This window comes from Etheostoma cragini, chromosome 9 (assembly GCF_013103735.1).
Source record: "Etheostoma cragini isolate CJK2018 chromosome 9, CSU_Ecrag_1.0, whole genome shotgun sequence".
Taxonomy (NCBI): domain Eukaryota; kingdom Metazoa; phylum Chordata; class Actinopteri; order Perciformes; family Percidae; genus Etheostoma; species Etheostoma cragini.
The window spans coordinates 19,391,799-19,404,298 of record NC_048415.1 but is presented as its reverse complement, the minus strand read 5'-3'; the positions used below and the strand labels follow the sequence as shown (position 1 = coordinate 19,404,298).

The 12,500-nt window shown below is 40.5% G+C and overlaps 3 protein-coding genes across 9 annotated transcripts in view; 1 reads left to right on the top strand and 2 right to left on the bottom strand.

Moving 5' to 3' along the window:
* rfxank (regulatory factor X-associated ankyrin-containing protein) overlaps positions 1 to 1,629 on the bottom strand; it is a 2,797-nt gene extending 1,168 nt beyond the window's left edge. The window contains exons 1-6 of one of the 3 annotated variants that reach the window (XM_034881474.1): positions 1,401 to 1,629; positions 752 to 856; positions 461 to 571; positions 303 to 368; positions 108 to 208; positions 1 to 21 (exon numbers count right to left, since the gene is read on the bottom strand). The exon at positions 1 to 21 is cut by the window's left edge and continues 105 nt beyond it. In XM_034881474.1, the coding sequence (XP_034737365.1) occupies positions 1 to 21; positions 108 to 208; positions 303 to 368; positions 461 to 571; positions 752 to 854 (402 nt within the window). In that variant the 5' untranslated portion in view covers positions 855 to 856; positions 1,401 to 1,629. Of the gene's footprint in view, positions 22 to 107; positions 209 to 302; positions 369 to 460; positions 572 to 751; positions 857 to 959; positions 1,172 to 1,389 lie in introns of those variants that run through there. The other 2 variants (XM_034881471.1, XM_034881472.1) reach the window with 2 other exon arrangements.
* Positions 1,112 to 6,341, top strand: borcs8 (BLOC-1 related complex subunit 8). Of its 5 annotated transcripts, XM_034881478.1 has the most exons (6): positions 1,112 to 1,359; positions 1,568 to 1,680; positions 2,269 to 2,333; positions 2,937 to 3,044; positions 3,914 to 4,005; positions 5,532 to 6,341. In XM_034881478.1, the coding sequence occupies exons 1-5, from the start codon at positions 1,323 to 1,325 to the stop codon at positions 3,993 to 3,995; spliced, it is 405 nt and encodes a 134-aa protein (XP_034737369.1). In that variant the 5' UTR covers positions 1,112 to 1,322; the 3' UTR covers positions 3,996 to 4,005; positions 5,532 to 6,341. The 5 variants fall into 5 exon arrangements, with proteins under 5 accessions (XP_034737369.1, XP_034737370.1, XP_034737366.1 ...); XM_034881479.1 differs by lacking the exon at positions 3,914 to 4,005; XM_034881475.1 differs by lacking the exon at positions 1,112 to 1,359 and having other exon boundaries at positions 1,417 to 1,680.
* Positions 4,571 to 8,164, bottom strand: tmem221 (transmembrane protein 221). Its single transcript, XM_034881470.1, has 3 exons — positions 7,547 to 8,164; positions 6,149 to 6,234; positions 4,571 to 5,222 (listed from the first exon to the last, which is right to left on the bottom strand). The coding sequence occupies exons 1-3, from the start codon at positions 7,846 to 7,848 to the stop codon at positions 4,684 to 4,686; spliced, it is 927 nt and encodes a 308-aa protein (XP_034737361.1). The 5' UTR covers positions 7,849 to 8,164; the 3' UTR covers positions 4,571 to 4,683.
* Between the last annotated feature and the right edge of the window lie 4,336 nt (positions 8,165 to 12,500).

Sequence of the window (12,500 nt, the reverse complement as noted above, 5' to 3'; positions counted from 1 at the left end):
AATTGCCTTGGGGTCCGCGCCCTAAAACAAAAAGCCCATAAACATTGATAAGAGAGTGCATTTTGACATGTGCGTGACTTTCTGGACAGCAGTCTCTTACTTCTAACCTTTTCCAAAAGAAAATCCACCACTGCTTTCTCTCCAAACACTGCTGCCCACATGAGAGGCGTAAAGCCCCGCTCGTCCTGTTTGCTCAGCAGTGAACTGTCTGCAAAATAAAGTAGGTGTACAATGCTGTACAATTCAATGCCAGACACAATTTGCATTATGTTGTACTGCTTAGTGACATCCAAATCCCTCACCTTTACTCAGGTGCGCAGCCACTTGTGAAACCTCGCCTTGAGCTGCCAACTGGTGTATGGACAGAGCTGCATGGTGGAAATAACTTAATATGCTCAATACGATGAAAATACCATGATTGCCTGTCTAGCACACCATATTGTCCTTTGCCAGTACTTACAGTCTAATGTCGCTGGGCGTACTGTAACCTCATTCCCACGCTGCTTGTTGGTCAGAGTGGTGGGGTGTACGAACAAACCATCTTCATCCCCATCCATGTTTTCTGGAGAGACTGGCCCAAGCAGATAAACCACAGCCACGTCAGTGCACGGAAGCATTGTTAAACTGATTATTTTAAGACTGAAAACATCGGGTTGACAACAGATGTTACGTAGAAAAAGATAAGGTGTAAAGAAAGTGTTCACGGGCAGGGAACTTATATTAAAAGGTAAAAAATAAAAGGCATAGATACCATTGACCCTCTCATCTCTGGACTCGGGAGGACAGACCTTCGCGTCAGATGACTGAATATTTTGCCCATCTGCAACATCTTCATCACCTCTGGCTTGCATCATCACTGCAATCAAAACATGGCATGAACTAGCTAATAAATAAAGTGGTACAGCCCTCAAAAGTAGCCACAATTAGTTCATAAAGCAAACGCAACGTTGTCCACTCACCACATCCAGCCTTTCAGTCTAACTTCCTTTTGGACAAACTGAAAGTAAATTATTTCGAATCGCACGATGGGTCTTGCTGGAAGTGCACGAAATGTACCGTAATTACTTGTCGCTCAGTTGATTATCTTTTTAATAAATCATTTACTTAACAAAATAAACGAGTAAACGTTGGATTCAACCAGTGTAACACATAACTTCGTTACTCTTTGAAGGAAGAACTTATATTTCATAATCGTTATTTCTGTCCGGAATATTGTCGTGTGACACGACAACAACAATACGGAAGAAGCAAGAATCAGCTGACACATTTCACGTACAACTGCTTTGTGTTATTATCAGTTTATAACATACCGAGCCTACATTATGGAGGACCAGGAGATGCAACTAAAAGTTAGACGAGGTAAATATTAGTTTATCGGTATACAATTACCTCATTGTTACCTTGCAACGGAGCCAGTAGCTGTTAGCTCGCCTTAGCCGCTAAGCTAATGCTATGTTTACGCCGCTGTTTGTTCCATGCTGTTGGACGTTTCCCTCTGTTTTTCTTTTATTTTCCTTACACTGGTCTGGTGTTCTCTGCATTTGTCTGTGCTTCTTTGTTTCTATAGTGACTGACAAATTCACGGAGAGCATGTACGTGCTAGCCAATGAGCCGTCAGTGGCTCTCTACAGACTGCAGGAACACGTCAGAAGGTCCCTGCCTGAACTGGTGCAACACAAGGTATTCACCCTGTGTCATATTATATAGTTGTTCGGGGGGCAATTTAGAGGGATTTTTTGCGGTCGGTTTTAAAATCGTCTTATTACAATAACCTGAGCGGAATATGTGTATCTACAATCAAATACTACAATATGTGGACTAATAATACACACAGGAAACAACCATCACCTGTCTGTAGATAGCATCATCAGTGTGTCTGCTACTCAATTAAAGACCAAAGTCTTTTAAATCAAGTAGTTAGAGGTTGAGGTATGCAAAATAGTAAAGAAGTAACATGTATGACTTCTGATTTAACCTGTATTTCCCCTCATTGGGTTTGGTGGCTTTTATTGCTTTGTGACTTATTGTCAAGCATAGACATAGAACCGAATAGTGTTTAATGTTTATGTTTTCAAAAGCTTTTGTGCTTGTTGTCAAAGTTGCAATCCACTTTTAAATCAGAAGACAGCATTAGCAATGGATGTCGGGTGTTTGGTGGTGAAATGTATGCTTTGTTGTCAAATGCTCTGGAGAGCAACTAATAGTATGGTTTTACACCTTCTAAATATTTGATGGTAGTTTTTGTTGTTGTTGTCATAACTCACACAGACAGACATGCAGAGCTGGGAGGAGCAGAGTCAAGGAGCCATCTACAGTGTAGAGTATGCATGCAGGTGAGCAGAAGCATACACCTGCATACAGTATTTGCAGAACGCAGGAAAGGTCATGACTTTTAAAGGTCTAATGACATGGTGCTCTTTGGATGCTTTTATATAGACCTTAGTGGTCCCCTAAGACTGTATCTGAAGTCTCTTTTATATAGACCTTAGTGGTCCCCTAATACTGTATCTGAAGTGTTCTCCCCAAAATTCAGCCTTGGTGCAAAATTACAGACACTAGAGCCAGTCCCACAATGAGCTCGCCTTAGTATTTGCCATTTTTGAGTATGTAGCTTTTGAGGGAAAGAGAGAGAGGTGGGGTTGGGGGTGCAGCCTTGACCCACTGCCATTGCACATTTGAAAGCCATGATGTGTCTCTCTCCTCGGTGGGCCAAGTTCTCTGGGATGGCTAAGCAGAGAAAGGGGAGGTAACCTTGGCCATGACCTCATAAGGGGCAAGATTACAGATCGGCCCTTCTGAGTTTTCATTTTCTAAAAGGCAGAGCAGGATACTCAGGGCTCTGTTTACACCTATCGGGATTTCTAGTCCGCTGGGGGCCTCACAAAGTGTCATTTTCATGCCATGGGACCTTTAACACTTTGATTGATCTCTTGCAGTGCCGTAAAGAGCATGACGAACAGCAGCTTGTATTTCAAAAACATTGACGGCCTCCTCCGTCAAGCAATCAGCATGAAGGAACAGATAAGCAGCTCTCAAGGACGCAGGTAGGAGGCAGCAGTGGACATGCTGACTGAGGGGTGTGTGTGTGTGTGTGTGTGTGTGTGTGTGTGTGTGTGTGTGTGTGTGTGTGTGTGTGTGTGTGTGTGTGTGTGTGTGTGTGTGTGTGTGTGTGTGTGTGTGTGTGTGTGTGTGTGTGTGTGTGTGTGTGTTAAGAAAAGGCCTTCTGGTAAAAAGCCACATAATATACACATTTTGATTTCAACCAACATTTGTCTAGTGGCAAAGTCAGCTCTTGGGGCTGAAAGGTTACATATGTGTAATGGAACGTATCTCTGCGTGTAAGTGTAATCTAAGGGTGTTTCTCAATTGGCTAAATACTTGTGCCTGTATCAGTACAAGGGTTGTTTCTTCAGCCATTTGGACGAGGGACAGTCATCATTTGAGGTTTTCACTCACTTTTATTACACTTACCAAACAAAAAAAAGTCATTGACATAATTGTTGCCAATATTTAAATAAGTCAGATGATTATTATAGGCTATTACCTTTTTGGCCATACTCCCCACACCCATCCACTTTTGAGTCATCGTACTCATCATGTTTTCCTGAAACTCTACACACTTGACTTATTTGAGAGTAAAATTAAGAGACATAAGTGAGTCACATTTATTCTTTGCATAATATCATACCTTTGTCTGTTGTTTTTGTTTGATTTAATCCCACCATTTATTATTAATTGTATATCAGTTAATATTTTGGGACATCAGCTAATATGTGTTTTTTTCTTTTCAGTTTATTACACCCAATAACTGCAAAATATTTATCGGGCCTGTTCTGAACTCTTTTGTAGTTAATGGGAGCTTCACATTTTGTGTGTTTTATTTGCCCTGTTTTTCCTTTGCACCTGCATGAAGCTTACATGATGTGACCCCCTCACCCAGTCCCCTTGTCTCTGCTCCACATGCCCCTTCCACTTCCACATTACCTCTGGACTGAGGGGTCCAAGGTTAGTATTACCTGCAGCCATGACATAATCACATTCAGGCTTGTATTATTTCCTTCTTTCAGAAAGGTTTACCTGTGTATTTAAATGACATTTAAAGTTAACAGGTGTTTGTGAACATCAATGTAATCTCCTGTTTAGGTGCCAAAACATATCCTACTTTTAAACTGAATTATTTTATTTATTTTATTACCGATGTACAGTATTTATTTTATTAAATATTTATTATATCTTCTGAAAATTAATTAATGTATGCTTGATATGAAATCAATTTGAACAAAACACATCTGCACACTGTGCACAAATATTTGGCAAAAAGCCACTATATACAGCGGAGTAAAGTATTGACATTATTACAATGAAAGCTATACATTTGCCAGTTGATACTTGGAGAGATTTAAATCAAACTCATTCATACAAAAACACTACAAATCATACAGACATTTGTGCTCAACATGGTTTTCATCAAATTAAAAATGCTTTGTAATCTGACCAGGAGAAATCAGTTGATAATGGAGAAAACTTGAGTACGCCTTTCAAGCTCTGACCCATTTTTGTTTGTGTAAAAAGGTACAAACTGACAGTTCAACATCGGTCTGAGATGACACTTGTGTTAGCAGTCCTCTAGTGATGCTTAGAAGGTCATCAGTTTCTTAAACAACAAGCTCAGCTTCCCTTATGTCACACAAGAGTAGAGTCTTTTGCGGAAATCCCTGACTTGCGTGCAAGTACACTCCTCATCTCGTTGTTGACCCCATTCCAGGGTTTACCCTGCGCCTGCAGTAAGCCAGATTCAGTAGACAGGGTCCTGTGCATTCGGGGACCACTGCCAGCACTGCTGTAGCCGTCTTTATCACCAGTGTGGCCCTGGGAACCTTCAGCAGGGGAGTACTGCTGTTGCTGGTATTGTTGCTGCCTCTGGTTGCCGTACTGAGGGTATGGGATCTGATGCTGGAGGTGAGACTGGCTGCGCTGCATCCGCGGTTTGTCCACGCCAATTTTCAACTCGCAGTGGCGGGAGACGGGCACGCTGCTGCTTCCGTGGTCATTCTGGAAGAGGGTGTCGCGGTGGTCGCTGTGATAGTGCTTGGCACTACAAGAAGCTTTGACCAGCGAGTGGATCACAACGACCAATAGGATTAGGATCCCAGAGGCGAGTACGCAAGCACTTGCAATGCCTGTCTCCACCTCAAATATGAGGAGCATAAAGATGGACATAGCTGCCAAGAAAGAGAAGAGGGCAATTAATATACACAGAAACACTAAATGACCAGTGTTCATCTTTTATTTGATTTATCAAATATTAGGGCCACATTACTTTAAACAGACCTGAAAGTTTTTTATTTTTTGCTTACATCTGGGTTTTCTGCTTTTTTCCTAATTTAAGCTTCGTTTTTATTTCCACATTTCTTTTTCCTCAGCATAGCAATTTCATGCTTTACAGAAACAAAATAAGTGTATGTAATGTTGTTGTAATGTCATTTAAAGGCTAGCTGTTCTTAGCCAAGTTGTCCTATGTGTATCTCCAGGAAAAGGACTATGGACTCGGGCATGCTAAAGGAAGGGGGAGACAAGAGCAGCTCCGGGATGTGACGGGACTTCCTGAGATGTTGGTGTTGCTTCTACAGTCCCTTGCTCTATTACCTCTTGATTGAGGCTGAAGTGGGGTCATAAGGGCGACACCTCATCACAATGGAGTGACGGCCTCCAGTGACCCCCCCCCCCCCCCGTACAAGCCGCTCAGTGGAACAGAGCACCACAGCACTGCCAGGTTCAGCATTAAAAACACTTAAGTCATGGACGCTGCTCAAAGAATGCATTGTTCTCATGGACTCGCTGGACGGGCCGGAGAGAAGCAGCCGTGCTGCTTTTGCCTCTGCTGCGCCGCTTTGGACACTAGTTTTCAAGTCTTTGTGAATTTTTTGTTGAAGGCTGAAGTCTAAAAGAGTACCCTGCATGCAAATTAGAAGAGCTTAACACACTTACCCAAGGAAAACGTCCAAAAATCTACCAGAAGGCAGAAACCGATGCCCAGTTCTACTTTATTTCAGAATTAAATATATGATATGCCCGTTTGGGCAACATGTTCTTACAGAGAATATCCAGAATCTTGACAAAAAATGAAAATCTAGCTTTTCATCCTTACCTGCCAAGTAGACAGAAACCCCCAGGCAAAACAGTCCAATAGCCACGTGTCGTACAGCTCTGCTATCCAAAAGGAACCAGTCTGCTCTATTGAAACAGATCTCATATGGTTAGTGTCAGACATGTTTACACTTTAAAACTGCTACTTTGTTTTTTCTTAACAGTGCATGAATGAAGATGATTTTATGCAACAATTTCTGTGTTGAAAAATTCCTTTTCGTTTGGTCTCAAGTGCACCTGCACCTTCTTTCTCCCTTAATACGTGCTAAAACATTTGGTTATGAACTAGATGGGTATGTTTAAATGCTATTTATTTTGTAAAGCTCATTATTATTCACATTTTCTTCTTCAGTAGGGAGGTCCTGGGGTATGCTGTGGGAAAGGGCCAGCTAGAGGCTGTGTGCTGGGTGCATAATGAGAGGAAGGCCATTGTTTAGATGGGATTCATAGGGTTTGAGAGGTGGGGGTCGGCAAACAACGTTGCAGTGCAGGCCTCTTCACTCTGACACATAAGGAAAGCTATTTTAAACAACTGGGTTGGGTTTCTTTTAATGAAACGTAATGCAGTCAACCAGGGTCCACTGTGGTTTACCGAGAACAATTAAAGAAGATTGTGTGGGGACAAGAACACTAACCAGATAAATTGTATAGTTCCCCCTCCCAACGGTGTTGTACACTGACTATGTAACCAGAAAATTGGCCTAGTATGCAATGCATTGCAGTTGCATAGCCTTTTAAGAATTGATACCATTCTTAAAGCATTATGTTTTTGGAAGGCATTGATTCAAATCTTTAATGTTGTAGTTATTTGTTATTTGTTTTGCCTTATATTGATCGTTTTATCATTTACATACAGACAAAAAAACACCAGTTAAAAGATTTATTACAGGGTTGTATTGGATTAGGCTGTTACATAACACAACACATTGGGTATATATCTCCTTGGTCATTCATAGCACTTAAACAAGTAGGTATAAGTGTAATTATGTAACGTTTGCTTAACAGTTGCCACTATAGCAAAAAGTGAAACTTACAGGCTACAACAACACTAAAATGTAGTGCAACAGTTAGCTACACTAGAGCCAACAGACCAGGATGGGTTTTACTGCTTATAAATGTAACTTTATACGTGTTAGAGAAATATTGGGGTATTTTATTATTGTAAAACGTATCGTGTTGTTTTAAAGGCAAAAAGCAAAACTACGCTTGCTCATAATTGTCGATTTCCAGGTGCGTCATAGCCTACTGCAATTAGCTGTAATGCGACCAGGTGTGTTTTAATCATGTCACCGGGCTAGCTATTCCCGGGGAAACGGCAGCTGCATAACGCACGTGAGTGAAGCGGCTGGCAGGCCTGTCGCAGACAGTAGAAGAGGTGCGTTACATGCAGGCTAAATACCTTTCAGTATCCTGCTCTCCTCTGCAGACCTCTGTTGAAAAGTAGCTGTGGAGAAGACACACCGCCACAGAGCTTAAATGGAGGGTGAGAGAGAGAGCGGAGAGCACCGTGGAGACGGGCAGCAGGACGGCCCAGATATGAGCGGGTATGAGCGAGGACGTGGAAGGGGGAGACTCCTTCACCGCCGTGTGTTGGGACTGAAGCTGGAAAATCAAAATAACCGATAAAACAGACATGACAGCCGATAACATCCCCAGTAAAGACAGAACTATTAGCGACCGCTGGCTGTACTTGAGCGTCATCTTCTCAGGCCGTCACGTTTATCCTACAAAGTTGTTCCGTCAATCCCAAAGTCCCCCCAAACAAAAGTGCACTGGCACGAATGCAGTGTGAATTCAATGTCTTCCTCTCTCCGTTCGGGGTGAATAGTTTCCTCTCCAACATGGATTTTTGCAGTAGTTTGCCTGTTGTGGTAAAGCGCCCCGCTGCTCAGTCTGAGCATGTGATGGACTTTAAAATCCCCAGATTAAAAACTTCGCAACAACAATGGACTTTTTTTCACTTGGATCCACGGAAACAATGCGTTGACGCGCTCTTGGGTGAGGCAGAGACAAAACACAGTGACAGAACAAAGGCCATTAAAGCGATGCAGTCCCACAACAAAGTTAATCAAACTTGTACGTAATTAAACACCTTCTTTCTTGATAATGTGTACCTTTCCCAAACTTTAGTTTCCTGGAAGCATTAACTTCTAGGGCCTGCTCCAAAAAAAAACAGACCTGAGATTACTAAAAAATGTCTTTATGAAGTGAAATCCATATTTTTATTTCCTGGGATTAGCCTACTTCTTATGATGTGATAGCCTTTATAGCCCTTATAAAGCGATTAAAGGATTACGTAACCCTTTTGAACAGGCGGTTTTAATTGTCTGCCACAAATACTAGAAGAAAGAAGTGACATGCACTACATATGATAAAGAAAAATCCAATGTTTCCAAGTCCAGAAAGTCCTAAAGTTGTTCCTGTGCAAGATGAGACCAGTGCAGGTGTGCATTACAGCAAACGTTTGAGGAATTTCAGTAGCGTCCACTTCATTATAGAATACCCCTTTTATTCTTCGCCAAGCTCCCCAGACTCTCTAAATCTAATTACATGTTCACTGTTGCCGTGGAAACATGCAGTTTATTAGGGATGGGCGTTTTTTCATTGCATCCATTTATTTTACAAGAAACAGTGCACTGTACCTTTATTTTTACATACATATTGCAACCATATTATTAAAAAAAGCTACTTGTCCAGTATCTGCATGATTCATTAGAATTCATATTTTAATGTTAACTTCACTCCACATACCACTGCTGGACTGCAAACACCTTGACACACTTAAAGTCTGTGAAGTGTTTTACAGAGGCCTCATTGTTCTGTTAGAGGTTGGGGGGGGGGGGGGGGGGGGGGGGGGGGGGGGGGGTAGTAAAGGTGTAGCCCTCTATTCTGTTGAGATGTAGATAAGACTGTAGCTATAAAGGTACACAATGTGAACAATTGCTCTCACACATGTACACTGACCATGGAGTCTATTTCTGAATTCGACAGCCTCACCACATGCTCGAAAAGGACCGATGCTGATCTTGTCGAAAGCAGAAGTGAGAAGTTTCAGGAAAATGAAGAAAAAAAATGGACTTGATGCAGAAAGTTCTCAAAGGCACCTTTATCTCTGTACTTAGTGGCTCTTGCCTTATATTCATTTGTCATATTTAAGAACAGTGATTGTAATTCAGTCTCCAGCTTGTTGGAGCTCTAACAGTGTTCAGAGGAAATGTATGAAGAGCACACTAGCATAAAATAGAACTCTGAGGAGAAATAAGATGTATATTTTTGTGTATTTACAGTATACATATATATATTTCCCCTGCTGGTGATTAGCTTGCAGATGGGGGTTGGTGCTGTTCTCTGTCGGATTGATGACACCCATGCAGATGAATCCTGGAGGTAAAGGCTGTGGCAGTCTGCAGGGATGTTGCTAACCATTGCATCAGATTCACCGTTTGAGTTACCTCTTGGGGATATTTTACTCTGTGTGTGTGAGAGAGAGTGTGTGAGAGAAACAAAGTTGTTGTCCACACTTCCAAAGATGATCTGTGCTAATAAATGCGTCGCTATATTATTTTTAGGAGTACATTGTGTCACATCCCGAAAATAGCCAATAATGCAGCTCATGCAGTGATTCAGTTATTACTTCTAAATATATCTATTAAGCTGACGGCATGTCTGTTTTCCATTAGTGTCTTAGCTTTGTTTTGCTTTTACCGTCACACCATTCGTTTCATTAGTGGTACCCAGGGACAGCAAATGAACTGAATAAACACATATTAACATCAAATGATCTATGCAGCAGTTTGCACACATGAAAAATTGTATATAACCAATGTATTCATGTTTAATTCTTTTTTTTTTATTTGACATGCACAGTAGGTGAACACAATATAAGCTTGTATTGAATGTTTGATGAGACTTTGAGAGTTGTTGATTGAACTCGGGTTATTCCGGGCGCTGTAACTTGTGGTGTTGTTGAAATGAATCATAGCCTAGTGTTAGGTGTTCCTGTAATTGTGTCCGACCAACAGGCTGGTATGTAGAGAGGACTAAATTGCAATCATAGTCTCAGTTAGCATTTTCGGTTGGGGTTCAGTTTAACAACCAATTAGAATGCAGCGGAATTTAACGTCTAATGTAGGGGAGAGACACCTGGTTATATAGTGATGTTACTGGGAGACTATTATAGATGCAGTATGTGACACTTAAACTTAACTTAAACTGTAGGGAATTAGTGACATTTCAGCTGAGTGAATGCCTGACAATTTACCTGAACCTTCCTCCTTTGATTGGAGGACAGTCTTTTGACCCTAAAGACAACTCTCATGTTCACTTTTTTTTTTAAAGTAAGTCTAATCATAATTTTATAAACAACACATTATTGATCTAATGACCCAATACTGAAAAGCATTTGATGTGTTCCAAGAATAAAGTGACTCAGACATTCATTTTTTAGAAAATGTTGATGTGAGATGAGATAAAAAAAATTAGTTGTTACTTTGCTGCCATTAACTGCTTTAAAGCAACACTAGGGGAATTTCCCCACTTTGGTCCCCCTACAGGTTGGAAGTGGAATTGTCCCATAATGTCTCATTGGAACTACAGCTCCGCTACCTGATCTGGCAAACTTGCATAGTGCCGTTGATAGCCAGTAGAGAGAGATTGGATGTAGAAGTGTCGTTCACCCTGTTACAAGTGGAACCACTGAAACAATTTTGGAAACATTAGTTTAAGGTACAGAAAGTTCACTTGTGTGCCTTAAAATCCCAATAACTGTGTAATTCCTCTAATTTCACACATTGAGTGCAGTTTCAAACCTTCAATCAGTAAGGGATCTTCAAATGGTGAAATGTCTCGCATCGGTGCAAAATTCCATTCAAATAGTAATAAGAGATTGTGTCTTCAGGGCAAGGGTTCCCACCCTAGGGATTGAGACCCCCCTGTGGGGTCGTGAGATGAATCTAAGAGGTCATGAGATTACTTTCAGGGTAGGAAACAAGAAAAAGTTCTGTTGTAAAAAAAATGACATATATTTGTTCATATATTTGTTCAACTCATGAAACTGGTTGGGTTGCAAGTAGATATTTGTTCATATTAAGGGCTTACTGGCAAAAATGTTGAATGTCATTTAGTCAACATTGAAATAAACATGCCTTTGAAACAAATAAATAGTCTATATGCTTATGAAATCAATCCTGAAATAAATAAGCAAGCAATAAATATAGGAATAAATGTATAATACCAATACAGTACATGAGTTAATGTAGTTCCATAGACCTAAATAAATTTAAATATTTTTTTCTTTATGTAAATGTATATACATTATTAAATAAAAAAGGACGTTTTCCAAAAGACTCTTTCTATTTATTTCAGGGGACTTTTGTTTTCTAATGCCACATTTGTTTCCCAGCTCTTTACATTCCCATAGATACAATTTAAAGGAACGGGGTTATATTCAAATGTATGGGGGTGGTTATCTCTCAGATTCAGAGAGTTGAGTTAGAAGCTGTATAGTAATTAGAATTTAGCCAGTGCAAAGTAACCCAACGCCTCATTTATTTATTTAAAATCTTTATGGTCAAACCCCCTGGATTCATGGTTTCTTTCATTTCCAAAACACCATACAGTATAACCTCATTTTATATGATTTAATGATTATCATTACATCATCACCACCCTTTAAGAAACTGATGAGACACAACTGCACTATTTATATTGCTCTTGAATTAGAGAAGATTGTTGTATTACTCAAGTGGTAATAATCTCACAGAAGCTTAAAAAGAGTAGAATCTCACCACAATCTGATTTTGATGTGATTATCTTACAAAATTATAATAAAATGATATGTCTTGATAATCTAGATTTCATTTAAAAACTGTATTAGGATTTAACCAATGATGCCAGTGACAGTCTGGTGTGGTGGTTTCCAAAACGTGGTCCTGGAACCTCCAATAGGCCGAGATGGGAGCGTTTGGTGGTGTTCATTAAAATGAATGATGGTTCAATCTTCAGTCATAACAACGATCAGCTAGTCATATTTTCTTTGCATGTTGACATTTTTTTGCAATGTAATGTGATTGTGTGGATGCAAATCACTCATCACAAAACAGGACTTTCCAATACTACTTGTCCCCTCCCCAACTCTTGAGTAATGAAATTCTCCACAAAATCCAAACTAGGCTACTTAATAAAATAAAAAACCACGTGGGATACAATCTTACCAAATGGTTGGTGTCTGCTCTGTAATACGGATCATGTTAGTAGCCATATATATTGATAAAAACACAGTGAAGTGTAGTGTAACTTCGTTGCCAGCCTTGAGTGACTGGTGCGTTTGGAGGCGGATTGGGGGGGGGGGGGGG

What these genes read in the sequence shown, in the direction of transcription:
- borcs8 (XM_034881475.1), top strand. Translation starts at nt 1,453, where the DNA reads ATGTTTACGCCGCTGTTTGTTCCATGCTGTTGGACGTTTCCCTCTGTT. An exon ending in CTGAACTGGTGCAACACAAG is followed by an intron (nt 1,681 to 2,268) that starts GTATTCACCCTG and finishes TAACTCACACAG; the next exon opens with ACAGACATGCAGAGCTGGGA. An exon ending in AGTGTAGAGTATGCATGCAG is followed by an intron (nt 2,334 to 2,936) that starts GTGAGCAGAAGC and finishes GATCTCTTGCAG; the next exon opens with TGCCGTAAAGAGCATGACGA.
- tmem221 (XM_034881470.1), bottom strand. Translation starts at nt 7,848, where the DNA reads ATGACGCTCAAGTACAGCCAGCGGTCGCTAATAGTTCTGTCTTTACTG. An exon ending in GGAGAGCAGGATACTGAAAG is followed by an intron (nt 6,235 to 7,546) that starts GTATTTAGCCTG and finishes CTGTTTCAATAG; the next exon opens with AGCAGACTGGTTCCTTTTGG. An exon ending in GGTTTCTGTCTACTTGGCAG is followed by an intron (nt 5,223 to 6,148) that starts GTAAGGATGAAA and finishes CTTTCTTGGCAG; the next exon opens with CTATGTCCATCTTTATGCTC.